The sequence below is a fragment of the Chelonia mydas genome, chromosome 5, assembly GCF_015237465.2.
Source record: "Chelonia mydas isolate rCheMyd1 chromosome 5, rCheMyd1.pri.v2, whole genome shotgun sequence".
NCBI lineage: Eukaryota > Metazoa > Chordata > Testudines > Cheloniidae > Chelonia > Chelonia mydas.
Window position 1 is genome coordinate 131,831,311 of NC_051245.2, and position 26,527 is coordinate 131,857,837.

At 47.5% G+C, this 26,527-nt stretch overlaps 1 protein-coding gene across 9 annotated transcripts in view; it reads left to right on the top strand.

The window, feature by feature from the left end:
• ELP1 (elongator acetyltransferase complex subunit 1) overlaps window positions 1-26,527 on the top strand; it is a 111,200-nt gene that overhangs the window by 66,112 nt on the left and 18,561 nt on the right. For 8 of the 9 annotated variants that reach the window (XM_037902367.2, XM_037902366.2, XM_037902363.2 and 5 more), the window contains 9 exons: window positions 5,766-5,839; window positions 7,050-7,128; window positions 8,014-8,093; window positions 16,479-16,616; window positions 17,698-17,783; window positions 18,470-18,618; window positions 20,196-20,319; window positions 23,613-23,710; window positions 24,519-24,720. In XM_037902367.2, coding sequence (XP_037758295.1) covers window positions 5,766-5,839; window positions 7,050-7,128; window positions 8,014-8,093; window positions 16,479-16,616; window positions 17,698-17,783; window positions 18,470-18,618; window positions 20,196-20,319; window positions 23,613-23,710; window positions 24,519-24,720 — 1,030 coding nt within the window. The remainder of the gene's footprint in view (window positions 1-5,765; window positions 5,840-7,049; window positions 7,129-8,013; window positions 8,094-16,478; window positions 16,617-17,697; window positions 17,784-18,469; window positions 18,619-20,195; window positions 20,320-23,612; window positions 23,711-24,518; window positions 24,721-26,527) is intronic. The other variant, XM_043547637.1, reaches the window with a different exon arrangement.

Sequence of the window (26,527 nt, forward strand, 5' to 3'; positions counted from 1 at the left end):
CCTCTGGATGGCACCACCCATCCCCTTCCCACCACAGTGGCAATATTGGACTCTCTGGGCATCTTACTCTCGAGACCACACTCGCTATACCACCACAGCCACGTGCCACACCTGCCCGCGACCGCCAGCTGACGAATCTGCCACTGACGTAAGGGACCAGGCAGCACCATCACAACTGGAGGATCAGTCACAACCCGTCTCCAACCCAGTAGACCCAGTTGTTACGCCTGATGAAGCCCTACTTCCTCCTCCCCTGTCATCTTTGGATGACTTCTCAAAATTTTAGGATCTTTTCAAAAGAGTTGCAAGTGAGTTAAGAATTAGCTTGGAGGAGGTTCCTGAACAGCAGCATGAGTTAACGGACATCCTGCAACCCTCTTCTAGGATTGCATTACCGATCAACGTAGCCCTTTGGAACCTGCTACGGCCATCTGGCAGACTGCCGTTGCAAGCCTACCTACCTGTAAGTGAGCGGACTGCAAGTACTTCAGCCCTTCCAAGGGCTCTGAATTCCTTTTCACTCACCCGGCGCCGAACTCGTTGATAGTAGACACAGTCTACCAAAAGACCAAGCACCAGTTTCCCCACTCCACCCCATCTGACAAGGACAGTAAGCGATTAGATCTGCTCGGACGTAAAGTATACACATCTTCTATGTTACAATTTCACATTGGCGGGGAGGGATAGCTCAGTGGTTTGAGCATTGGCCTGCTAAATCCAGGGTTGTGAGTTCAATCCTTGAGGAGGCCATTTAGGGATTTGGGCAAAAATTGGGGATCGGCCCTGCTTTGAGCAGGGGGTTGGACTAGATGACCTCCTGAGGTCCCTTCCAACTCTGATATTCTATGATTGCTAATTATACTGCCATTCTTGCAAAATATGACCACAAAAATTACAATAAATTCATGAACTTTCTTTTCTTCTGGAATGTCATCAGTAAACAACAATTTATGGCTCTAGTTTTTGAGGGACAAATCATCTCACGTTCTGCTCTTCAAGCGGCCCTCGATGCAGCCAATACTGCAGCAAGATCTACTGTTACAGCAGTGTTCATGCGCCGAGCTTCATGGCTCTCCTCATCTTCCTTTCCTCAAGAGGTCCAGAGTACCATTGAAGATCGTCTCTTCAGCAACAAACTCTTTGCCTCCACGACAAATGACGTACTTCACTCAGTGGAGGACTCCAGGACAACTCTCCGGTCCCTAGGACTTCAAACCCCTACGACCAGAAGGCGACAATATAGATATCAACCTTACCAGCGCCCACGCTACCCCGCCTACACCCAGCAATTCCATAGGTCACATGAGCAACAACAGCAGCAACGCCAAAGACCCAGATACCAGCGTCGCCACCCCAATTCCTCAGCAGCATCTCAACCCCCTCCCACTAATAAGCAGATATGAAGCCTTGGTCGAGGGTATAGAAAACAACGTTCCCACTTCAGTGCTTGCGCCCCATGTCTCTAGTTTTGGACACCGCCTACGGCCATTCTCCCACCAGTGGCAAAGTATTACCACCACCAAGTGGATCATAAAGATCGTCATAATTGGCTATTCCATCCCTTTCATATCCTTGCCTTCTATCCACCCACCCTCCCCATCCCTCCTAAGGGACCCTTCTCACGAGCAACTGCTCCTCCAAGAAGTACAACTCCTCCTTCTGTTAGGAGCAGCGGGACTCGTGCCCAAACAACACAGAGGGAAACGGTTTTATTCCCATTATTTCTTAACAAAAAACCGGGGGATGGTGACCGATCCTCGACCTCAGGAGGCTCAACAAATTTATCAAAAAGCAAAAGTTCAAAATGGTGACCCTTACCACCATAATCCCAGCGCTGGAGGAGGGTGATTGGTTTTCAGCCCTCGACCTACAGGACACCTATTTTCATGTGACTATACATCTGGCCCACAGACGTTTCCTTCATTTTACCCTTGGCTTGACACATTTTCAATACAGGGTGCTACCCTTTGGCCTATCCACTGCCCCCAAGTTTTTTCCAAGCTCCTAGCCATAGTCACTGCCTACCTCAGGAGACAAGGGGTCATAATATTTCCTTACCTCGACGATTGTCTCCTCCAAGTCACAATGCTCGACGAAGCGCTTCGATTCACGTAGCTCACCGTCACTTGCTTCCTATCCCTCGGACTAAAAATAAACAAAAACAAATCCATGTTATCTCCTACCCAGCACCTGGAGTTCATAGAAGCACACCTCAGTTCCCGGACAGGATTAGCATTTCTCCCTTTTGACTGCTTCAACACCATAAAACTACTGGCCACGAAACTTCACAACAGTCCTCAGGTCACTGTTCGAGTCTGTCTACAACTATTAGGTCACGTGGCCTCGTGCACTTTCATGGTCAAAAAGCACGACTATACATGAGGTGCTTCCAAGCTTTGTTGGCCACGGTTTACAGACCGAATGTACACACTCTAAACAAGCTTCTATCCATACCTTTCTGAGTCAAAGACTCTCTCCTATGCTGGATAGTTCTCTCCAGCCTCTGCTCTGGAGTCCCTTTCTCCAGGATGCTCTATCCCTCATAATGGCTACCAGTGCATCCCTCACAGGGTGGGGTGCACACATTTCCCATCACACAGCCCAGGGGCTGTGGTCTTCAACTGAAACCTCCCTACGCATAAACGTCCTATAATTTTGAGCCATACGCAACGCCTGCCGTCACTTTCTCCCATTGATCCGGAACCAACATGTACGGATAATGACAGACAACATCACTTGCATGTTCTATGTGAACGGGCAGGGAGGAGCTCGCTGTCACTCGCTTTGCACAGAAGCTGTAAAGCTCTGGAATTGGTGCCTTGCAAACAACAACCGATATCAGCCGCCTATCTTCCCGGACGACTTAAGCAGACGCTTTCCCTGGGATCATGAATGGGAGATAAACAACACAATCATCCGCAACATATTCCGCATTTGGGGCTACCCAACCATAGACCTTTTCACAATTGCAAAAAATATGAAATGTCCCGCATTTTGCTCCAGAGCGGGACTGGGCAAACATTCCCTGGGAGATGCGTTCATGATCTCATGGGACCAGGACTTACTACACTTCTACCCCGATATAATTCTGTCCGATATAATGCGAATTCGAATATAACGCGGTAAAGCAGCGCTCCTGGGAGCAGGGCTGCTTTACTTCGTTATATCCGAATTCGTGTTACCACAAGCAGTTCCTCTGCGCCCCCCTGCACTTACTTGCTGCGCCCCCCTCCCCCCGCCACAGCTCACCTCTGCCTCCTCCCCTGAGCACGCCACCGCCGCTCCGCTTCTCCCCCCATACCCCTTCCTTCCAGGCTTCCCGTGCCAAACAGCTGATTGGTGCGGCAAGCCTGGGGGGGGCGGAGAAGCGGAGCAGCTGTGGCGTGCTCAGGGGAGGAGGGGGAGGCAGAGCGGAGGTGAGCTGGGGCGGGGAGTGGTTCCTCTCCCTACCCTGATATAACGCGGTCTCATCTGTAAGACGGTAAGATTTTTTTGGCTCCCGAGGACTGCGTTATATTGGGGTAGAGGTGTGTATGCATTTCCCCCAATACCTGTTCTCCACAGAGTTCTGACAAAGATATGAACAGATCATGCCACGGTAATTCTGATTGCACCGTCGTGGCCCAGACAACCGTGGTTTCCGTTCCTCAACAGAATGTCAGTTCGCCCACCTGTTTCGTTGCCCCTCACTCTGAACCTCCTATCGCATCAACACAGCCGATTTCTTCCTCCCAACTTGTCCATGCTTCATCTTAAAGGTTGGTTCCTACATGGTTCTCCCAAAACAAACTAGCATGCTCTGAGTAAGTTCAGAGAGTGCTCCTACATAGGAGGGACTGGGCAACAAAATGGCAGATGAAATTCAGTGTTGATAAGTGTAAAGTAATGCATATTGGAAAACATAATCCAACTCTACAAACAAAATGATGGGGTCTAAATTAGTTGTTACCACTCAAGCAAGATTTTGGAGTCATTGTGGATAGCTCTCTGAGACATCTGCTCAATGTGCAGCGGCAGTCAGAAAAGTAAACCATGTCTGGAACCATTAGGAAAGGGATAGATAATAAGACAGAAAATATCACAATGCAACTATATAAATCCATAAAACCTTGAATACTAGGTGCAGTTCTGGTTGCCCCATCTCAAAAAAGATGTATTAGAATTGGAAAAAAAAGTACAGAGAAGGGAAACAAAAATGATTAAGGCTCTGGAACAGCTTCCGTAGGAGAAGAGGTTAAACAGACTGGGGTTGCTCAGCTTAGAAAAGAGATGACTAAATGGGTGGGGGAGAGAAGACAGAACTCTATAAAATCGTGACTGGTGTGGAGAAGTGAGTAAGGATGTGTTATTTACCCCTTCACAGTCACCCAATGAAATTATAAAGCATCAGGCTTAAAATAAACATAAGAAAATACTTTTTTCACACAATGCACAGTCAACCTGTGGAACTTGTTGCCAGGGGATGTTGTGAAAGCCAAAAATATCACTAGGTTCAAAAAATAACTAGATAAGTTCATGGAGGATAGGTCCATCAATGGCTCTTAGCCAAGGTGATCAGGGACACAACTTCATGCTCTGGGTATCCCTAAACTTCAGACTGCCAGAAGCTGGGACTGGATGACTGGGGATGGATCACTCAGTAAATTGCTCTGTTCTGTTCATTCCCTCTGAAGCATCTGGCACTGGCAACTGTCAGAAGACAGGATACTGGGCTAGAGGGACCATTGGTCTGACCCAGTCTGGCCATTCTTATGTTCTTATGATGCTTTGTCCCAAAGGTTTTTGTTAGTGTCCAGTAAAAGGAAAACTAAAGACCAGACTGGCAGCAATGAGAATGAGCTGCTGGAACCCAGGGCCCGAGAAAGTTGCTCCCTGAAGCAGTTCCTGGCTTGATTAGCATGTGTCACGTTTCTCCCTTAAATCTCTTCTCAGTTTTATGGAAAAGCCATGCAGCTGTGGAGTCATGTGTCGGACACATGACAAAGCCTTTCTGTAAAGTCGAGGAAACCTGCTCGCTCAAATGCCTGTGCAGCTTGCCCATTCCTAGGGCTTGACTTCCTTGCCAGTAGGAGAACAAAGCTAGCCCAGGCCTTCTTCCCAGGCTGGGCTGCTGGAGGATTCCTGTCTCAGACCCTGCTCAGCCCATGCTCTAGATCCTCTCGTTACAGACTTACTCCCAGCTCCTATCTGTCTGGGCAGAGTAAGGAGCTGCCTGCTCAGAGACTCGGCAGAGCCTGCTCCAGCCTTTGCCAACAGTAGTAGTGTGGGGTGTTCCAGGAAAACACTGTCTGCCTGTTGCAGTCCTGTTAGTGTCAATAGCACTTTGTCGTTGACACTGAACCCTTCAGAGATTGGACTCTCTCCTGGGCATTGACACGGTCTGCTTCCTGCATTTCTCTGCTTGCATTGAGTCTCCCCTTGAGATTCAACCTTCTCTTGGGGTTACTTTTCTTCTGGGGTCTCTTGCACTAGCACAGCACTGTGATGTTTGGCTCCATCACATTCCTTCTCCTTCTGCAGCCTTTGTGGAGAGGGGGATGTCTTATTGAACTGTAAAGACATTGACACCATCTCTTAGATTGGGTAAAACTGTTTCTTCAAAGTGAAGGTCCTGCCTCCCCTTCACCTTGCAGTCAAAGTGAAGCCCCCGTTCCCTCATTGGGGGTGAGGAGGAGTTGGGGATTGCTGGCCTGACCTGACCAGGATTTCAGGTGCAGAGCTCTTAGCATACTTAAGAGGAATTATTGTTGGGATTTATTTTTTAGATGCCAAGAGGAAACTTGGAGACTGTTCACCACCGAGCCCTCGTTCTGGCCCAGATTCGGAAGTGGTTGGACAGGTGAGTGTCACTAATGTGTATCAGCCTGCGTCCCCCAGGCTCTGTGGTGTGAGCAGCTGGAGGAGGGTGGCACTGTCCTGGTGGGATATTGACCGGGACCTGTGGAATGAGAGCATTAAGCTAGACTGAAAGGGGGACTGCTTCGGGAGAGTTCTCAAAGAGTTCTGACTTAGCAAGTGGAGACAAACCAGTTCTAGCAGTTGGGCACTCCAGGTAACTGCCACCTACAAGCAGAGCCATCTCAACATTTCTCTTATTTATGTATAGCTTGTGCTACGTGCTTTAGTCCCTGCTGCAAGGAGCTTGTTGATCAAAAGGACAGACAAGTAGGTAGAGGTTAGGGGACAGGAACAACAAATAGGCAAATTACATGTAGGTCATCTTGATTCACTGTGAGTAGCACTGCAGAACAAGCTGGGAGAAATGCCATCTCTTCCCCTCCCCATATTATAACTTATCCTAGACGACAAGACTGTCCTAGTGGAATAAAACCTTGCTCAGTGTCATTGTTCTAATGGAACAGAAAAGCACCTGACACTACAGCTGAATAGATAGTTGATTTTTTTTCTTTCTGTTTCTTTTCAGCTATTGAACCAAAAAATCGGGGCAGAGGGGAAATGATTTTGGGTTAAACCTGGAAATGAAATTTTTCACTTTTTCCTCTCCAAAATGAAATGGGTTGTTTTTTTTTTGTTATGCTTTTGGGTGTGTTTTACATTTTAAAAAAATTTTAACAACTCCTGGCTAAGTTTCAGAGTGAAATATAGGTTTGAGAAGTTTCACTTCAAGAAAGTCAATGAGCTGTTGGGACTTTTTCTAATTTTTTTCATTTAGGTGTCTGAAACTGCTGAGTTTGAGAAAATATTTTTTCATCTGAAAAGGAATTTTTGGGCAAATAAACTATTCACGGGGAAAAAACTCTGCCCAGCTCTATCTGCGACCAATACACGGTTATCTTTAAACCCAAATGTAACTCTCTTTAAAACTGGCCTACACCTGGTTAAATGCGAACCCAGTGTGATATCTGGCTGGGCCAGGACAGGAACTAGGCATGGGCACAGCCAGCCCGCTTTGCAGAGGGAAGGCAGTGAAAATTAAACCATATAGGTTTATTTATAGTCTGGCAACTGTTCTCCTCACTCCCTGTGTATATTAGATTGTAGTGCACACTCCTCTCTAAAAACCTGCTGTATTTGACCCATTCCAACAGGCTCATGTTTAAAGAAGCATTTGAATGTATGAGGAAGCTGAGAATCAACCTCAACCTTCTTTATGATCACAATCCCAAGGCAAGTTTGAGTTGCGCTTGTACCTCCCCTTGCATGTTTTCCTGCCTCCCAGGGAGAGTGGGATTTGCCAGAGGATATTGTGAAGGCTAAGACTATAACAGGGTTCAAAAGGGAACTAGATAAGTTCATGGAGGATAGGTCCATCGATGGCTATTAGCCAGGATGGGCAGGGATGGTGTCCCTAGCCTGTTCGCCAGAAGTTGGGAATGGATGACAGGGGATGGATCACTTGATGATTCCCTGTTCTGTTCATTCCCTCTGAGGCACCTGGCACTGGCCACTGCCAGAAGACAGGATACTGGGCTAGACGGACCACTGGTCTGACCCAGCATGGCCGTTCTTATGTAATCAGTGTTTATAAAGCTCTGTCAGCACCACTTCAGAGTCCCACTGGCCAGTTAGGTGAGGAAGCTTTTTCTGGCGATGGAGGAGGCCGAAGGCAGCAGTGTTAGTGGAACCTGTGCTGCTCGTATCTACTGAGGCCTTGATCCTGTAAGTGGATCCATGTGGATGGATTCTCAGCACAGGGGCACAGATCTGCGTGAAGGGTAGAGCTCCTAGGCTGTGACGATAACTTTGTTCCATGTCACACTTGGAAGTTTATCTCCCCTGAGCTGGCATCGCCTTGTACTGAACAGCTGCCATGAGAGCTTGGGGGTGGGGTACCCAGGTTCTTAAGGATGGTACCCAGTGCTATAGAGCTCATACTGTTTGCATGCAAAGAACTACAGCGTGTCCAAATGGTAAGAGTAGGGTAACTCGGGTTTAGAGTTGGGTATGCCCATGTGCACGTTTAAATGACCCTTTGAAGTCTCTCTGTGTGTTTTTGTGTTAATATGCATGTAAGTAACAGCATCAGCACTGAAAGGGTTTTGTTCACTTCAGGTTTTTCTGGAAAATGTGGAAACCTTCATAAAACAAATAGATTCCGTGAATTACATCAACTTATTTTTCACCGAGTTGAAGTAAGTATTGGTCTTCTGATAAAAGAACACTGGTAAATAAAGCCGCAGTATCATTGTTCTGGAAGCTGGAGATGGGGGCTGGTTCTCAAAGAACCAGAGGATTCAGTCTGACCAAGTGGATGGTGACTCCTAACTGCCAGGCTAGCTGGCTGTGGGCCTGGTCCATCCAGGCAGAGGAATTCAGCAAGATGGACTCACTTGTGGCTATTGGTTTGATTTGGCCAACTGGGGACTTACATTTTGTTTGGCTGTCGCAGTTTTGTAATAGGGCTGTCAATTAATCACAGTTAACTCACGCCATTAACTCTAAAAAAAAAAAAAAAAAATTAATTGCAATTAAAAAAATTAAGCGCAGTTTTAATCACACTGTTAAATAATAGAATACCAATTGAAATTTATTAAATATTTTGGATGTTTTTCTACATTTTCATATACGTTGTATTCTGTGTTGTAATTGAAATCAAAGTGTTATTTTTTATTACAAATATTTGCATTGTAAAAATGATAAACAAAAGAAATAGTATTTTTCAGTTCACCTCATACAAGTACTGTCGTGCAATCTCTTTATCATGAAAGTGCAACTTACAAACGTAGATTTTTTTTTTGTTACATAACTGCACTTAAAAACAAAACAATGTAAAATTTCAGAGCCTACAGTTCCACTCAGTCCTACTTCTTCTTCAGCCAATTGCTAAGACAAACAAATTTGTTTACATTTACAGAAGATAATGCTGCTCTCTGCTTATTTACAATGTCACCAGAAACTGTGAACAGGCATTTGCATGGCTTATAGCTGGCATTGCAAGGTATATTTACATGCCAGATATGCTAAACATTCATATTCCCTTTCATGCTTTGGCCACCATTCCAGAAGTCCTGTTTCCATGTTGATGACTCTCGTTAAAAAAACAATGCGTTAATTAAATTTGTGACTAATCTCCTTGGGGGAGAATTATATGTCTCCTGCTCTGTTTTACCCACGTTCTGCCATATAGACTCATAGATTGAGGTCAGAAGGGACCATTATGATCATCTAGTCTGACCTCCTGCACAACGTAGGCCACAGAATCTCACCCACCCACTCCTGTAACAAACCTCTAAACTATGTCTGAGCTATTGAAGTCCTCAACTTGTGGTTTAAAGACTTCAAGGCGCAGAGAATCCTCCAGCAAGTGACCTGTGCCCCACGTTGCAGAGGAAGGCGAAAAACCCGCAGGGCCTCTGCCAATCTGCCCTGGAGGAAAATTCCTTCCCGACCCCAAATATGGCGATCAGCTGAACCCTGAGCATATGGGCAAGACTCACCAGCCACATACCCAGGAAAGAATTCTCTGTAGTAACTCAGATCCCACCTTGTCTAGCATCCCATCACAGGCCATTAGGCATATTTACCGCTAATAGTCAAAGATCAGTTAATTGCCAGAATTAGACTATCCCATTGTGCCATCCTTTCCATAAACTTATCAAGCTTAGTCTTGAAGCCAGATAGGTCTTTTGCCCCCACTGCTTCCTTTGAAAGGCTGTTCCAGAACTTCAGTCCTCTGATGGTTAGAAACCTTCATCTAATTTCAAGTCTAAACTTCCTGATGGCCAGTTTATATCCATTTGTTCTTGTGTCCACATTGGTACTGAGCTTAAATAATTCCTCTCCCTCTCTGGTATTTATCCCTCTGATATATTTATAGAGAGCAATCATATCTCCCCTCAGCCTTCTTTTCGTTAGGCTAAACAAGCCAAGCTCCTTGAGTCTCCTTTCATAAGACAGGTTTTCCATTCCTCGGATCATCCTAGTAGCCCTTCTCTGTACCTGTTCCAGTTTGAATTCATCCTTCTTAAACATGGGAGACCAGAACTGCACACAGTATTCCAGATGAGGTCTCACCAGTGCCTTGTATAACGGTACTAACACCTCCTTATCTCTACTGGACATACCTCGCCTGATGCATCCCAAGACCACATTAGCTTTTTTCACGGCCATATCACATTGGCGGCTCATAGTCATCCTGTGATCAACCAATGCTCTGAGGTCCTTCTCCTCCTCTGTTACTTCCAAGTGATGCGTCTCCAGTTTATAACAAAAAGTCTTGTTATTAATCCCTAAATGCATGACCTTGCACTTTTCACTATTAAATTTCATCTTATTACTATTACTCCAGTTTACAAGGTCATCCAGATCTTCCTGTGTGACCTGTATCCCTCGCCCTAACATAATATTTCATGTTATATCAGTCTCGGATGATGACCCAGCACATGTTCATTTAAGAACAATTTCACTGTAGATTTGACAAAATGCAAAGAAGGCACCAATATGAGATTTCTAAAGATAGATACAGCACTTGACCCAAGATTTAAGAATTTGAAATGCCTTCCAAAATCTGAGACGGACGAGGTGTGGAGCATGCTTTCAGAAGCCTTAAAAGAGCAACACTTCAATGCGGAAACTACAGAACCTGAACCACCAAAAAAGAAAATCAACCTTCTGCTGGAGGTATCTGACTCAAATAATGAAAATTAACATGTCAGTCCGCACTACTTTAGATTGTTATTGAGCAGAACCCATCGTCAACATGAACGCATGTCCCCTGGAATGGTGGTTGAAGCATGAAGGAACCTATGATTCTTCTTCGAGTGATTGATCTTGTGTATTCCACAATAGGTGTGCGTGCTTGCCATGTGCACTGGTGCCGGAAGTTTTTCCCCTAGCAGTACCCATGGCGGGGAGCGCCCCCGCGACCCCTGGAGTGGTGCCTACCTGGCGCGGTATAAGATGAGCTGCACGCTCCCCCCACCCTCAGTTCCTTCTTGCCGTCAGTGAAGGTGCATTGGAACTGCTCTGCTCCAGCTTTGCTGTAGCTCGTCCCCAGAATTGTTCGTTTGTTCAGTGTTAGTACCTGTAGTTAGTTAGCTGTCTGTTTAGTTTAGTCAGTGAGCCCAGGCCAGGGCACGCCCCGTTCCCCGGGATTTAAGTTGTGTGGCACTTGTAGGCATTCTGTGCCAAGAAGTGACCGCACACAGGCTGTTTGCGCTGTTTGGGAGAAACCCATATCAGGAAAAGGTGCAAGATTTGCAAGTCGTTTAAGCCTCGGACCAAAGAGAAAGGGTCATTAGGCTCTGGGCCGTCCTGATGGAGTCAGTGCTTGACCCCGGCACGCCGCTCCGAACTGGGAACCAGCACTGCGGCATCGGTGCGCGGCAACCCTCCAGTGCCATCGACCAGTCGGCACCGCTCCCTGTCCACGGGGCATGCCAAGAGGGCCAGGAAGACTCCCTCTTCGCAGCAGCACTGAGGGAAGTGTGGGACAGAGGCTAGGCCCATGTCGGGCCATCCTTGATCCCCACCGGGCCCCAGGCCTTCGACTCATGTTGCATGGAGTAGCCTGGCCCCTTCGGAGCAGGCCTCTCCAGATGTCCAGATGCCATCCATGCCTGAAGCCCTCCAGGCAGCCCGGGACATTATGTCCATGCTGGTGCCCGGTGGGCCGCCGATGTCAGCCCCACGTTCCAGAGGCAAGCCGCTGCTGGGATCTCCGCAGTCGCCTCTGGCCCGGTACTGGTCTCGGTCGAGGGAACATTCCCGACACCGCCCAGCGACCGCTCGGGGCAGAGTCCATGTGGATCGCCCTTGATGCCGACCAGACTGTCTGGCTGGGTTCCGTCTGGCCGGGACTCTTGACACCACTCGTCCTCAAGGAGCGAATATTGACGTGACCGTGGCGGGCGTCGCCAACGGTCCTTGTCTTGGAGAGGGCACCACAGTCTATCACGGCACAGTTGTCGACACTATTCCCGCTTGGACTCTTGCTCCAAGTCTCCGCCAAGACATCACAGCCCCGGGTGTCGATCGCCGGCATGTCGCTGTCGCGGGTCTGCCCATCGAGGCCGTTCGCAGAGCAGCTGTTATTGTCGGTACCGGTTCTCCACGTCGAGATCGCGGTCCCATGGCCATCGTAGATCCCAGCACCACTGCTCCTTCCGGTCCTGTGACGACAGCAGATCTTATGCCAGCCCGGTCTCGTCGTAGCCGTCCCTCGATGGGCCAGGCCAGCCAACCCGAACAGCCGGGTGCAGTGGCAATGAGTGTCGTGGCTGGCCCAATGGTACCAGTGGGCACCGTGGCCTCCGGCACAGCCCCCGGTGGGAGCCCGCTCAGTGGCCGGAGCTTCAGAGGCAATGTCACCTCCCTCTCCAGACCCCCAAGAAAGGAGTCAATGGAACATACATCCTTGGCACTTTGCCAGGTGGTGGACCCTCCGGTGCCGGACGATACCCAGAGCACAGCACTGGCTTCCTCGCCCCGCCCACAGAGGCAATTGCAGCCCCATGCCCCGCTCTTCCCCCCCCCCGGCCCGCAGGAGGACTTCAAGGCCCATCAAGAACTCTTAAAGAGTGTGGCAGCAAGCCTCCACCTCCAGGCAGAGGAGATGGAGGAGCCCTCAGACTCCCTGTTTAACATGTTGTCACCGAGTAGGATGGCCTCGCCTCTCCATGAAGGGGTGGCTAAGATTTCAAATGCCCTGTGGCAAACATCAGCCTCATTGGCCCCCATCTCTAAAAAGGTGGAACGCAAGTCCTTTGTACCCACTAAAGGGCATGAGTACTTGTATACCCACCTGGCGTCCAAGTCCCTGGTGGTCAAGTCAGTCATCCACTGGGAATGGCAGCGTCAGCTTCCAGTTACAAGTCGCAAACCATCAGGCTCTCCTGGACGGTACAAATTCAATCTGTGGGGCTCCCTGCCCAAGTTTGAGGACTCCCTCCAGGAGCGCGATAGGAAGGAGTTCAAGGCATAAGTGGAGGAAGGGGCAGCCTCCACGAAGGCGTCCCTGCAGGCAGCCTCGGATGAGACGGGCGTCATGGCTCCTGCTCTCTGGGCTGTCCAGCGAGGCGCAGTCTCCCACACAGGATCTCCCGTTTGACGGGAAAGCTCTGTTTGCGGAGGAAACAGAGACAAGACTGCATGGCATGAAAGACTCCCGCACGACCCTCCAGACTCTGGGCCTCTATGTCCCGGCTCCGGCAAAACCTAAGTTCAAGCTGCAGCAGACTCCCGCCCAGGCCGCCCTCCTGAAGTATGAGGCTGCCCATAAGAAGCAGCGGGACTATAAGAGATGCCCTCAGAGGCAGTCTCAGCCTGCCCCCCAGCCTGGGTCCTCCAAGGGCAAGCAGGCGGGGAAAAGGCGTTTTTGACGGGATGCTCGGGGACACCCCACCAGTCCTCACCAGTGTTCCAATAAAGCTACCGTTCTCCAATCGGTTGTGTGCTTTCCTTCCAGTGTGGTCGCGGCTAACCTCAGACCGATGGGTCCTCAACACCATCTCCTGGGGTTACAGCCTCCAGTTTACTTCCTCCCCGCCCAACCGCCCCCGTCCCTATTGGGGGACCCCTCGCATGAAGCTCTGCTCGAGCAGGAGGTGGGGCGGCTCCTAGGACTAGGAGCGATAGAGGCGGTGCCCAAGGAGTTCATGGGCAGGGGCTATTACTCCTGTTATTTCCTTATCCCGAAGGCCAAAGGGGGGCTCAGGCCCATCCTGGACCTGCGAGATCTGAACCAGTACATGGTGAAACTCAAGTTCCGCATGGTCTCCCTGGCCTCCATCATCCCCTCGCTGGATCCCTGGGTCTGGTACGCTGCCCTCGATCTACAGGACGCGTACTTCCACATCCACATATTCAAGGGGCACAGGCGCTTCCTCCATTTCGTGGTGGGACAGAATCATTACCAATTCACAGTCCTCCCATTTGGTCTGTCCACTGCCCCCAGGGTGTTTACAAAATGCATGTTGGTGGCAGCGGCCTACCTCAGACGGCGGGGTGGGTCCAGATATTTCCCTGTCTGGACGATTGGCTTGTCAAGGGCACCTCCTGGTTGCAGGCGAGGGATCACGTGGCGCTCCTCCTGTCCACATGCACCACCTTGGGCCTGTTGGTAAACAGCACCAAATCCATGTTAGTCCCGGTCCAACGTGTAGAGTTTATTGGGGCGCTCCTGGACGCTGTGTCGGCCAGGGCCTCTCTCCCGCCAGACAGATCTGAGACCCTGAAAAGTCTCATTGACTCGGTCACAAGGTTCCTGGTGACAACAGCCAGGGTTTGCCTGCAGCTCGTGGGTCACATGTTGATGTGCACGTACATGGTCTGTCACGCCAGACTCAGGATGAGGCCCCTCCAGCTCTGGTTGGCCTCGAAGTTCTCTCAGGCCATAGACAGGGATGGACAAGGTCCTCACGTGCTGGACTCTGTGATCACCTCCCGACAAAGTGAGCGCTGTACACTTTGTATTCTGTGTTGTCATTGAAATCAATATATTTGAATATGTAGAAAACGTCCAAAATATTTAAATAAATGGTATTCTATTATTGTTTAACAGTATGATTAATCCCACTGTTTTTAATTGCTTGACAGCCCTAGTTTGCATTTCTTCTGGTTTGCCATGCGAATGTGAATGTTTGAGAAAATCTCACCAGTTACGTCAGTAGTTGACTCCTCTGATTTAGTGGTCTCCTGTGAGGAATTGCAGAGGGGAATAAGGAAACCCTTTTTATCTAAGGTCTGCGCTCAGGATTATTGTTCAGGCTCCTGACTAATTTTTCAAAAGGCTGAGTATGATTTTCTCCCTTTAAAGTCACTGGAAACTGCTGGTTTGCTCAGCACTTCTGAGAATCAGGCCACTTCTTTAGATACCTGAACATGGAGTGTGGAGTCTCATTTTGAAAATCTCAGCCTTAAATCTTTGTTTGGGAACCTAAACAAACGGCTTACTTTTCAAAAGTGCCAAGCACGCAGCAGCTCAGACTAAGGAGTTAGGAGATTAACGTTAGGCTCCCATTTAAAAAAAAAAATCTTGGCCTGTGATTTTCATGCAAACTGTTACAGTAATATCCTGAGCAATCGTCGTCTTGTCAGAAGTGTCTGAGCCCTCCTGCCTGAGGCGCTCCAGTTGTCTGAAAAAGAAAAAATCATCTTGAAATGGAGTCTACCGGTTGCCTGGTATCACTTGTAGAGTAGAAGTTTTATGTTTCCCTGGGGAGAGGATAAGAGAACAAACCATGCGTGATGGATATTAGTCCACTTCATGAGTCCTTTCCAGCTGTGCCAGATGATGAAAGGATAAGGAACTACATAGAAGAAAGAGTACCAGTAATCGTAAAGTGTGGATTTTTGTGCATGGTACAATAACTCGTCATTTAACGTTGTCCGGGTTAATGTTTTCTCGTTACATTGCTGATCTATGAGGGAACAAGCTCATTTAAAGTTGTGCAATGCTCCATTGTAATGTCTTTGGCAGCTGCCTGCTTTGCCCACTGCTTGCAGGATTCTCTGGAAGAGCAGCCCCGCCTTGTGGGGATTAGAACCAGGGGGGTTGGCAGCTCCCCCCCCCCCCCCCCCCCCCCGCATCAGCGCCCCTAATTTCCCTCTAAGGTCTGTGGCTGGGCAGCTGCCCAGCAGGAGTTCAGCTGTCCCTCCCGCCACTGCCCTGCTGCTCCTGCCCTGCCCTCTGCCTGGGAGCTGCTCCCAGGAGCTTCCTGCTTGCTGGGGGAGAGGGGAGCTGATATCAGGATGTCCCCCTGCTCCTGCCCCCCCACTCTGTACCCCCTCTCCACAAAGCAGAGGATGGGGACAGGGCTCAGGGACAGAAAGGAGGTAACTTGCTGGAAGCTGTTGCTTCCTGTCTGAGTTGGCTGATCTGCTTAAAAGGGCAATGTACTTGAAGTGGTGTCAGCATACTTAAAGGGGCAATGCACGTCTCTCTCTCTCTCACTCATGCCTACACACCCCAGCACTTTGGAAAGTCGGCACCTGTGCAGCCATGCATGTGCTGTCAGGAGGAGGGAGTGGTGCGCTCCAGCTGGATACCGTGAGCTCATCGTCATGTTCAGTTTTTGCAGGGAAGAGTTTGCAACTACTGTCCTGCATCTATTGTGTTTCCTCCCTCCTGCCTCAGTCCATGCTGCCTTGTAGAGTGTGAGGCTACATTAACAACAGCGTATTAACCCTTGAATGCCAAGTGCTAGTTCATCATTTAGCAGCAAGGCATTCCCTGGGAAATATCCCACCCCTTTACTCCACCACCTCAACCAAGCTTCACAATCATTCATTGCTGTGTACAATATTAAACTGTGTTTAAAATTGCTGAAAGCTTAGTGTATATGTATATAATGTCTTTTGTCTGGTGAAAAACATTTCCCTGGAACCTAACCCCTCTATTTACATTAATTCTTATGGGGAAATTGGAATCGCTTAGCATCGTTTCGCTTAAAGTCTCATTTTTCAGGAACATTACAATGCTAAGTGAGGAGTTACTGTATGTGTCTTCTGGCACGAGTATTTGTGCTGGGCTGTGACTTGGGATCCAATTAGTGTTTATAGTGCATATTTCTTCTTAGAGAAGAAGACTTCACAAAGACTATGTACCCATCTCCAGTTCTCAGCAACGTCCAGCTACAACAGTGTCCTGATCAGAAAAAAGTAGACCTTATCTGTGATGCAATGAGAGCTGCCATGGAAAACATCAATCCTCAAAAGTAAGTGAAATGCCGTCTGCAATTTAGAACAGAACAGTAATAGAAAGTCATTTTTTAGAGCTGGCTAAAAAGGAAGAAAAAAACTTTTAATTTCAGAGGATTGGAAGTGAAGCCCTGTTTTTCTTTAAAAAATATTCTGAAAATGTAAGACATTTTTCACTTATTGACAACTAGCTTTTGATGAATGAAAAACTGAATTTTTTCAGAAATTTTATTTAAAACTTTTAACAAAAAATCAAAATTTTTGACAGAGTGGGGAAAATGTTTTGGTGAAAGATTTTACTTCAGAAAAAAGGCTGTTTTTCCACAATAAACGTCGTTTTTTACCAAAAAAAAAAAATGTTGACTAGCTTTAGTGACTTGCACTCAGCTCTGTCGCCCAAAGGTAAAGGCTTGTGGGATGAGGAAGCTAGTTCTCTGTTTTAATTAAGGTAAATCATCAGTGTTTATACATGTACTATATCCCAGGGATCATCCCAGGCAAAATGTTCCTCCTTGATATGTTCTTCACCCTTTTTTCTTTCCAAATAAAAAAACAAAATCCCCAAATCCCAGCCCTTCCATTAAAGCAAAGACTACCCTAAAATACTCAATAATAGAACTTAAAAAATACAGTAGAACCTCAGAGTTAAGAGCATCTTGGGGATTGTGGTTGTTCGTAACTCTGAACAAAATGTTATGGTGGTTTTTTAGAAGTTTACAGCTGAACATTGACTTAATACAGCTTTGAAACTTTACTACGCAGAAGCAAAATGGTGCTTTTAACCATCTTACTTTAAATGAAACAAGCACAGAAACAGTTTCCTTAACCGTGTCAAATCTTTTTTTAAACTTTCCCTTTGTTTTTTTTAGTAGCTTTTAGTAGTTTTTTTAGTAGCAGTACTGTATGGTATTTGTTGGGGGTTTTTTTGTTGGTTTTTTTGGTCTTCGCTGCTGACTGGCTGTGTACTTTTGGTTCCAAATGAGGGGTGTGGTTGACTGGTAACTCTGGTGTTCATAACTCTGCGGTTCTACTGTAGATTGTTGATCTTCTCCTTCTGATTGGTTTCTTGCTTTGTTTCTTGTTGTCTGTTTCCCTCAGATACTGTCTTTCAATACTGACATCCCATGTGAAGAAAAGCACCCCAGAACTGGAAATTGCCCTCCAAAAAGTGCACGAGCTGCGAGGTACGGTGCTCCTAGATCAGATGGCAAGTAAAGGGCTGCACACCTGGGGAGAGAACTACTTAACGTTATTTACCCTGATTTTTTACTCTGAACAACAGAAATTTGTCCAGGCCTCACAAAGTTCAGTTCAGAGTCTGTGAAGTTAGCTGTCACAATGAAATAGCACTGGATAGCATGGAAGAGACAGAGTCACATATGGTTACTGTTGCCTGCTGTTGTGATCATTATTCTGCAGTCAGGGATTGGTTAGTCATGTCCGTGAATGAGCTTGGGTGTTTTAGCTGCCTCCTTGAGCCCTGTTTTTTGCACGGGTGTTCTGTGAGCCCCGTGCCTGTCGCTGGTCCCTCAGCCTGGCACACTTGACTGTCATTCTGCAGTGATATAAGCAGGATGCAAGTTGTGTTGTCCCTTGCTTCAGGCCAGGCCCTGAAGACTGCCATGCTGTTGTTCAGGTTACTACTTGAATAGCTGAGGCAGGCATCCCCAGCATCCCCTCTTTCAAGCACAAAACTGAACGAATCGTTAGAGCGGGGGGACTGCCAGTCTGCTTCTGAAATCAGACCATGCTGTTTCTAGTGAGCTAAGTGAGCGTGCGTTCTTGTGGTGTGCCTGGAACTCACGGGAACAGCCTTCGATTGGTGCAAGCTACAAGTGATTTTTGATGGCTCTGTTTCCTACGATTACAGAGACTGTTTCACCAGCAGCTGAGGGGGTGACTGCAGAGGCAGCGCTGAAGTATCTGCTCTTCCTGGTTGACGTCAATGAACTGTACAATCACTCCTTGGGCACATACGACTTTGATCTGGTTGTCATGGTGGCAGAGAAGTCTCAGAAGGTCATTGTGACACTACTTGTCCTTACCGCTTTCTGATTTTCAAAACAAAATTACCAAAGTTTCAAAGGTGGATCAGTTGACACTTCGTTTCCAAACCATAACTCTGTACCAGTCCAGACACCCATCTTCCCGCCCTAAAGTCCAAGCGCCCTCACGGGCTAGCCTTCCAGCCCCTGACTGTCTCATCAGCACTGTTTGGGAAATCACCCACTCAAGTTTGGGGAATACACCCTCCCTGGGGCAAGAGTGCTCTGTCCTTAGAGTGCAGAGTTAATGGGGTGCTGAGTTTGTGCCACTAGTGAGGGGTGCGTCTCTGGAGGGAGGTGTAGAAATCTTGGCTTTCCACTTCTGTGCTTTTGAGGTGATCAGGTGGTGTGCAGTGACCTTAGCTGAGTGACAGCATGCATGCGTGTGAATTTTCCAGTTGGGTTTAGTTTAGGAGAGGCTGTCCATGGGATATCCATCCAGCTTAGGACTCTGTTTCTGAACTGGCTGGTACTTCACAGAGATCCCCAACTTCAGGGAAAGAACTGCCGCTGGCCCTCAAGTAGAACACTGTTTATAGTGAAAAGAAAAGGAGTACTTGTGGCACCTTAGAGACTAACCACTTTATTTGAGCATAAACTGGTTAGTCTCTAAGGTGCCACAAGTACTCCTTTTCTTTTTACGAATACAGACTAACACGGCTGTTACTCTGAAAACTGTTTATAGTGTTAGGGGTTTCTTCCCAACCATTAAGGCGGGAAACACTTTTTTAAAATGAAATGTGAGATTCTGGAATATCCACTTGTTGGCAAAAAGTCAGAAGAGACAGAGAAGGAAACAGTTTTGATGAATGTTGTCAGGACATCAAAAATTAACACAATCATAAACTGAAAAAAGAGCCGTCCTTAGTCTGTCCATGACATGCTGCTAAAATCCAAATGAGAGTTGATTTTCAAATCTCAAAGCCAGTAATGAACTAGCTAGAAGGGCCTAAAATCATAAACCAGTGGTTCTGAACTGGGGTTACGTGTACCCTTGGGGGTACACAGAGGTCTTCCAAAGGATACATCAACTCATCTAGATATTTGCCTAGTTTTACAACAGGCTACATAAAAAGCATTAGCAAAGTCAGTGCAAACTAACATTTCATGTAGACAATGACTTGTTTATACTTCTCTATATACTGAAATGTAAGTACAATATTTATATTCCAGTCAATTTATTTTATAGTTATGTGGTAAAAATGAGAAAGTAAGCAATTTTTCAGTACTAGTGTGCTGTGACATTTTTGTATTTTTATGTCTGATCTTGTAAGCAAGTAGTTCTTAAGTTGAGCTGAAACTTGGGGGTACGCAAGACAAATCAGACTCTTGAAAGGGGTTCAGTAGTCTGGAAAGGTTGAGAGCCACTGCTGTAAACCATCCAGAGGGAGTGATATTTAGTAACTCTCAAGCTAGCAGATTTGATTGGTAGTTCCAGCTTTCCTTACTGATTATGGGCTGCATGTTGGGAGAGATGCAGTTGCCAGGATATTATTTGACTGAGCAGTTTGACATATAAGGGGCAATGCAGTTATCTGATGTGCTTTTCAGGACCCTAAGGAGTACCTGCCATTCTTAAACACCCTCCGGAAAATGGAAACCAACTATCAACGCTACACTATAGACAAATATCTGAAAAGGTACAAGAAGGCACTCTGCCACCTCAGCAAATGTGGTAAGTGCCCTGCACGTATTGTGTCTCTGGGACATGATTCTCTGTTGTAGCATTTCACTTCCTTCTACAGAATAGGGTAAAAAGAAAATGAGTGTCCCAGAAAGTCAGTGTGGGATCCTTGTTTCGCTTTGTTGCTGTTGCACGGTTTAACTTCATTACTTGATTTTATACCTTGCTTTGGAAAGACACTTTTTATGGAGGGCTCCTTTGCTGAAGTACAAGTTCTGTTGTAAAAGTGGCTTGTAAAGGAAGCAAGTTGATCGTTAGGCTCTGTTTTGTTGTGGGCATGCAGAGATGGCATTGTGTGGCTGAAATAATGGCACGGTCATTAGTTCCTGTGTCCTGAATGGCTCAGATCGCTTCATTGTTGTTCAGGTTGTGGCCAGGAAACAATCCTGGCTCCTACGACATAGGCTGTGGTGGGTCCAGGCCTGCATCCCCTGTCCTACAGAAGCTAAGCTGTAGCTCGGTGATACTCGCATCTCAGTGGTTCAGGAGCCAAATCAGTGATCAGCACAGGAGTGTGAACTCTTTGTTCATTTACTGTAGTTCTGTAGATTCATATTTACACAGTAGGACCGAGGACATATTTAACTTGTATATATTTCTTACAGCAAAATGACTGAGCAAGTACTATTATTTTATGAACTAGAATTGGTTAATACTAGGGCTGTCAATTAATCGCAGTTAACTCATGCGATTAACTCAAAAAAACTAATCGTGGTTAAAAAAATTAATTGCACTGTTAATAGAATACTAATTGAACCTTATTAATATTTTGGATTTTTTCTACGTTTTCATATATACATTGTATTCTGTGTTGTAATTGAAATCAAAGTGTGTTATTTTTTATTACAAATATTTCCACTGCAAAAATGATAAAAGAAATAGTATTTTTCAGTTCACCTCATAAAAGTATTGGAGTGCAATCTCTTTGTTGTAAAAGTGCAACTTACAAATGTAGATTTTTTTTTTTGTTACATAACTGCACTCAAAAACAAAACAATGTACAACTTCAGAGCCTAGAAGTCCACTCAGTCCTACTTCTTGTTCAGCCAATCGTTAGGACAAACAAGTTTGTTTACATTGACAGGAGATAATGCTGCCCACTTCTTATTTACAATGTCACCAGAAAATGAGAACAGGCATTTGCATGGCACTTTTGTAACTGGCACTGCAAGGTATTTATGTGCCAGATATGCTAAACATTCATATTCCCCTTCATGCTTTGGCCACCATTCCAGAGGGCATGCTTCCATGCTGATGAAGCTCATTAAAAAAAAATGTGTTAATTAAATTTGTGACTGAATTCCTTGAGGGAGAATTGTATGTCCCCAGCTCTGTTTTACCCACATTATGCCATATATTTCATGTTACAGCAGTCTTGGATGATGACCCAGCACATGTTGTTCATTTCAAGAACAATTTCACTGCAGATTTCACAAAATGCAAAGAAGGTACTGTGATAGACCTAGGCCTGTTGGGTACAGAAGAGTAGAGTAGTAGAAGGCAGATATACTGGCCACTGGATAAGCAATTTTCTGTTCCCTGACTGACACCTGACTCCAATTAACCTGCAGAGAGTCAGGTGAGGCCATTAAGCTAATGTGAACACCTGACTCTAATTAAGGCCCCTCTGATACTCTAAAAGGGCTCACTCCTGTCAGGCCGAGGGGAGCCAGAGGAGAGGAAGTGCTGCTGAAGGGCTGGGTAATGAAGACAACCTCAAGCCGCTGGAAAGGGAGCCATATGGTAAGGATGAAGAAGGCATTAAGAGAGAGAAGCGGGAGAGCTGTGGGGAAGTGGCCCAGGAAAATGTAGCAACTCTGGCAGTGAAAGGTCCGCTGCCAACAGCTGCTGCCATTAGGGTCCCTGGGCCAGAACCCGGAGTAGAGGGCGAGCCCAGGTTTCCCCCAACCCGCCACTACAGAAAAACCTCCTGGGAGGGGAAGACAGGCCCGTGTCAGGACAGGAGGCTAAACTGTTCAGGAATAAGCCCATAGGGACAACAGAGACTGTGGGAGTTCTCTCACCAACCTCCTTGCTGGCTTATGATGAAAAGGGCTCAGTAGACTGTAACCCTGGCCCTAGACAGAGAAGGGCTACATGGAGCGTCGCAGTGAGCCTCTGGGGCTAGCATAAACTGCCTGGAAGTGCGGGACCCATGGAGACAAGGTCGGAACTCTGCCACAGTACCAATATGAGATTTCTAAAGATAGCTACAGCACTCGACCCAAGGTTTAAGAATCTGAAGTGCCTTCCAAAATCTGAGAGGGACGAGGTGTGGAGCATGCTTTCAGAAGTCTTAAAAGAGCAACACTCCAATGCGGAAACTACAGAGCCTGAACCACCAAAAAAGAAAATCAGTCTTCTGCTGGGGGCATCTGCCTCTCATAATGAAAATGAACATGCCTCGGTCCATACTGCTTTGGATTGTTATCGAGCAGAACCCGTCATCAGCATGGAAGTCTGTCGTCTGGAATGGTGGTTGAAGCATGAAGGGACATATGAATCTTTAGCACATCTGGCATGTAAATATTTTGCGACGCCGGCTACAACAGTGCCGTGAGAATGCCTGTTCTCACTTTCAGGTGATGTTGTAAACAAGCAGCGGGCAGCATTATCTCCTGCAAATGTAAGCAAACTTGTTTGAGTGATTGGGTGAATAAAAAGTAGAATTGAGTGGACTTGCAGGCTCTAAAATTTTACATTTTTTAATGAATTTTTTGTACGTAATTTTACATTTGTAAATTCAACTTTCATGATCAAGAGATTGCACTACAGTACTTGTATGAGGTGAATTGAATCACTCTTTCTTTTGTTTTTTTTACAGTGCTAATACTTGTAATAAAAAAATAAATATAGAGTGAACACTGTGCACTTTGTATTCTGTGTTGTCATTGAAATCAGTATATTTGAAAATGTAGAAAACTCAAAAAATATTTAAATACATGGTATTCTATTATTGTTTAACAGTGCGATTAATCATGATTAATTTTTTAATTGTGTGATTAATTTTTTTCATAGCTTGACAGGCCCAGTTAATACCATGGTAAAAGCATCCTGATTGGTTAATAATTAAATCGCACAGTCTTCTAGTATCATGTGTTGCAAAGAGCCCCTTGTGGATCGCGAGCCCCAGTCTGAGTATCCCTGGTGTAGTTGGTAAGTTGTGCTATGGCCCCACAGCTCAACCAGCCAGCCTTTCCTGCAGTGCAAGTGAACTGGTGAGAGTCGTGGACCCTGCCATGTTGTGTCTGTACCACTGGAGGACAGTGAATTGTTTCCCTCAGGTCCAGAGCACTTCTCTGAATTTCTGAACTTGGTGAAGGATCAGAATTTGTATAACGAAGCCCTGAAGTTGTATCCACCTGATACTCCAGAACACAAGGTGCGTGACGCGCTGTGAACCTAGGGAGTGGGTCTGCTGTGCTTATGAAAGGCTGGCCCCTGTTGGCTGCAAGGGGTTAATATGGAATGCTTGAAAGCAGGAACTCCTGTTCTTTGCACTGCACTTCCAAACTCTTTTTGTTTGATTTTTTGGGTTTTTTTTAATTTGTTTAATGGTGAACAGCAGCTGCTCTTACTGCTGCTCGGTGGGTAGGGGAGGGGATGTTATTAATGAGAAGTGTCTGCAATGCTCCCCATCCCCCTCATTTTGGGGCAGGGGCAAGAGCTGCTGCTCAGGTCCCAATCCTGTGCAGCATTGCTGTTCCTTCACTCCCCCACCCCACCCCCCCGCATGTGTTCCCTGAGAGATCTCCCCATTGCCCTTCTGAAGTCACCTTGCAGCTTGTGCAATAACTGACCTATTATGGGCAGAAAGCCTCAACAGTGAGAGAACTGCTGCCCTGCAACCAAACCCAGGCCTTGGCCTCATGGGACCTTGCCATGGTGGGCTTCACATTGCCTGCATGACAGCTGCCCTGAGAACCTACCCAGACCCAGGAGGCGAAGAGCAGTATGCATGTGTGCATGCCTGTGCGCTCTCGTCACGTGTGAGAGAGAGAGAGAGAGAGAGAGATAGCGCCTGTTCATGCTTGTGCCCTGGGACGTTGGTCAGGGCAGTCTCTAAGCCCTGAGACTCTGACCGGGAGCCAGCTGGCTACTGTTAGCTAAACCAGGACCAATTTCCTTGGCTCCTCTTTCTTCAGGCCTGCTGGTGATTCCATTGTTGTTGTTTGGTCTGACTCTCACAGGCTGTCGGCAGTGCCTTTGGGGAGCACTTGAACCAGAAGCATCTGTATGAGCAGGCTGGACTGATCTTTGCCCGCTGCGGTGCATTTGAGAGAGCCCTCGATGCCTTTCTGAGCAGTGGCAGCTGGCAACTGGCCCTTTGCATGGCCTCTCGGCTTGGTTACACAGCAGATCAGCTGGCTGGCCTTGCAAGGAGCCTGGCAGGTAAGAGTTGTTGGGTGCACATCACACAGGTGGCCATCTGTAGTCACTGGTTCAGTGTGGAACTTTCTGACCCTTCACTGAGAATGTCAGGTTCTTTTTGCAGCAAAAGCCTAGGTTTTTCAGCAGCCAAGACCCTCAGGGAAAAAGGACTGAGCATAGAGCTGAAATATTGCTAAGAGGTGCACCATGCCATGCCACAGCATCCTTACCCAGGCCTGCTGTGCTTAGCTGCCTAGGAGGCATGTGATTCATTGCATGAGCCAGGACCATCAAGGGGGAATACCCTTAGATACCCCACTAGCCTGAAGCAAACCGTTCCAGCGAGCTGTCTTCTGCATCCTCCTCTGGTGGAGGTGTGTTGAGCTTCTCTTCTGACACACTTTGCCAAAACCACTTAGTTTTCACACCATTCTGCAACAGCGAAGCCCCGTGTGTCGTCCAGGCCTAGTGGCACTGGGCAGAGCTCTTGCGTGGCTCAGCGCTATCCCCACGTACAGGACTGCTTGTGAGAGGAAAGGCTGTGGAAGGAAGCATATTCGCTTGTTCTAGAACAGAGGTCCCCAAAGTGTAGGGCGTGCCCCCCTAGTGAGGTGTAGAAGAACGCTGGGGGGAGGGTTGCAGTGGGGCCTGAGCCAGCCTTATGGGCGGGGGCGGAGCCCCATCCAGCCCTGCCCTGGTCCTGCGCCCAGCTGCCTCCACAGCTCCTGGCCCCATTCCCAGTCCCGGCCCCACACCAACTCCTAGCCTTGGCCACTGGCCATGGCTCTGTTCCTGGCCTGGAGCTGAAGGTTGGGGCAAGGTTGGGAGAGGAGCCTCACCAGGCCACGGGCCCAGCTGCTGGCCCCCACCGCAGCCTGGTCGCGGCTCCGACCACAGCCGCAGCCCCGCTCCCAGCTGCGGCCCCACCCTCGGCCCCCTTACCCCTGTCCATATCTCTGCCCCCAGTCATGGCCCTGCTCCCGGCTCGGGGGGGTCAGAGGGGGGCATGGACAGGGGTAAGGGTCCCTCAAAAATTTTGGGACCACTGTTCTAAAAATTGACCCAATAACACATCAGTGGGTTTAATGGTCCCTATACAATCTGCTCCCCCAGTCCCCACTCACAATGTGACCAAAATGACTCCCTTGCAGACCCACCCTCCTCCAGGGCAGGTAAATGTAACTCAGTGTGTTGGGATACAGTGGGGTTGGCCCCAGCAGGGCGGCATGGCTCTGGTGCACCCTCCTCCCTCCTGGTTTGCCGAAAGCCCTTGGCTCCTGTGTGCCCGCTCTCTCGTTGGTTGTTGTTCCTGTAACTTAAATGGTGACTTAATGCAGCTCCCTGCATAGGGAAGAGGATTGTGAGGCGGCGGGCTGTTCAGTCCAGCAAACAGAGGTCTGACAGATCCAGTGGTGGGAAGATGGAGCTGGACAAAGTTAGATGGGTAGTAAGGCGTAAATTGTGAGCAGTGAGGGGAATTAACCATTGGAACAATTTTTTTCATAGATTCAGTGCCAAACAGGACCACTGTCATCATCCAGTCTGACCTCCGTACCAAACGTCGTGCTGAGAGTTCCATCGCTGGCAGCTTTAAACCAAGAGCTTTTCTAAAAGAGATGCTCTAGTTCAGTTAGGAATTAATTAAGGAATTAATTCAGGGAAGTCCTGTGGCCTGAGTTACACGGAAGGGCAGGCAAGATGATCACAGTGGCCCCTTCGGGCTTTAAAAATCTGACTCTTATTAGAAACTGTTGGTTTTAAAACAGCTTTCTAAAAAGCTTAACTGGATAGTGCAGCACTGGGACCCAGGGGGCAGGGCAGTGGGCTG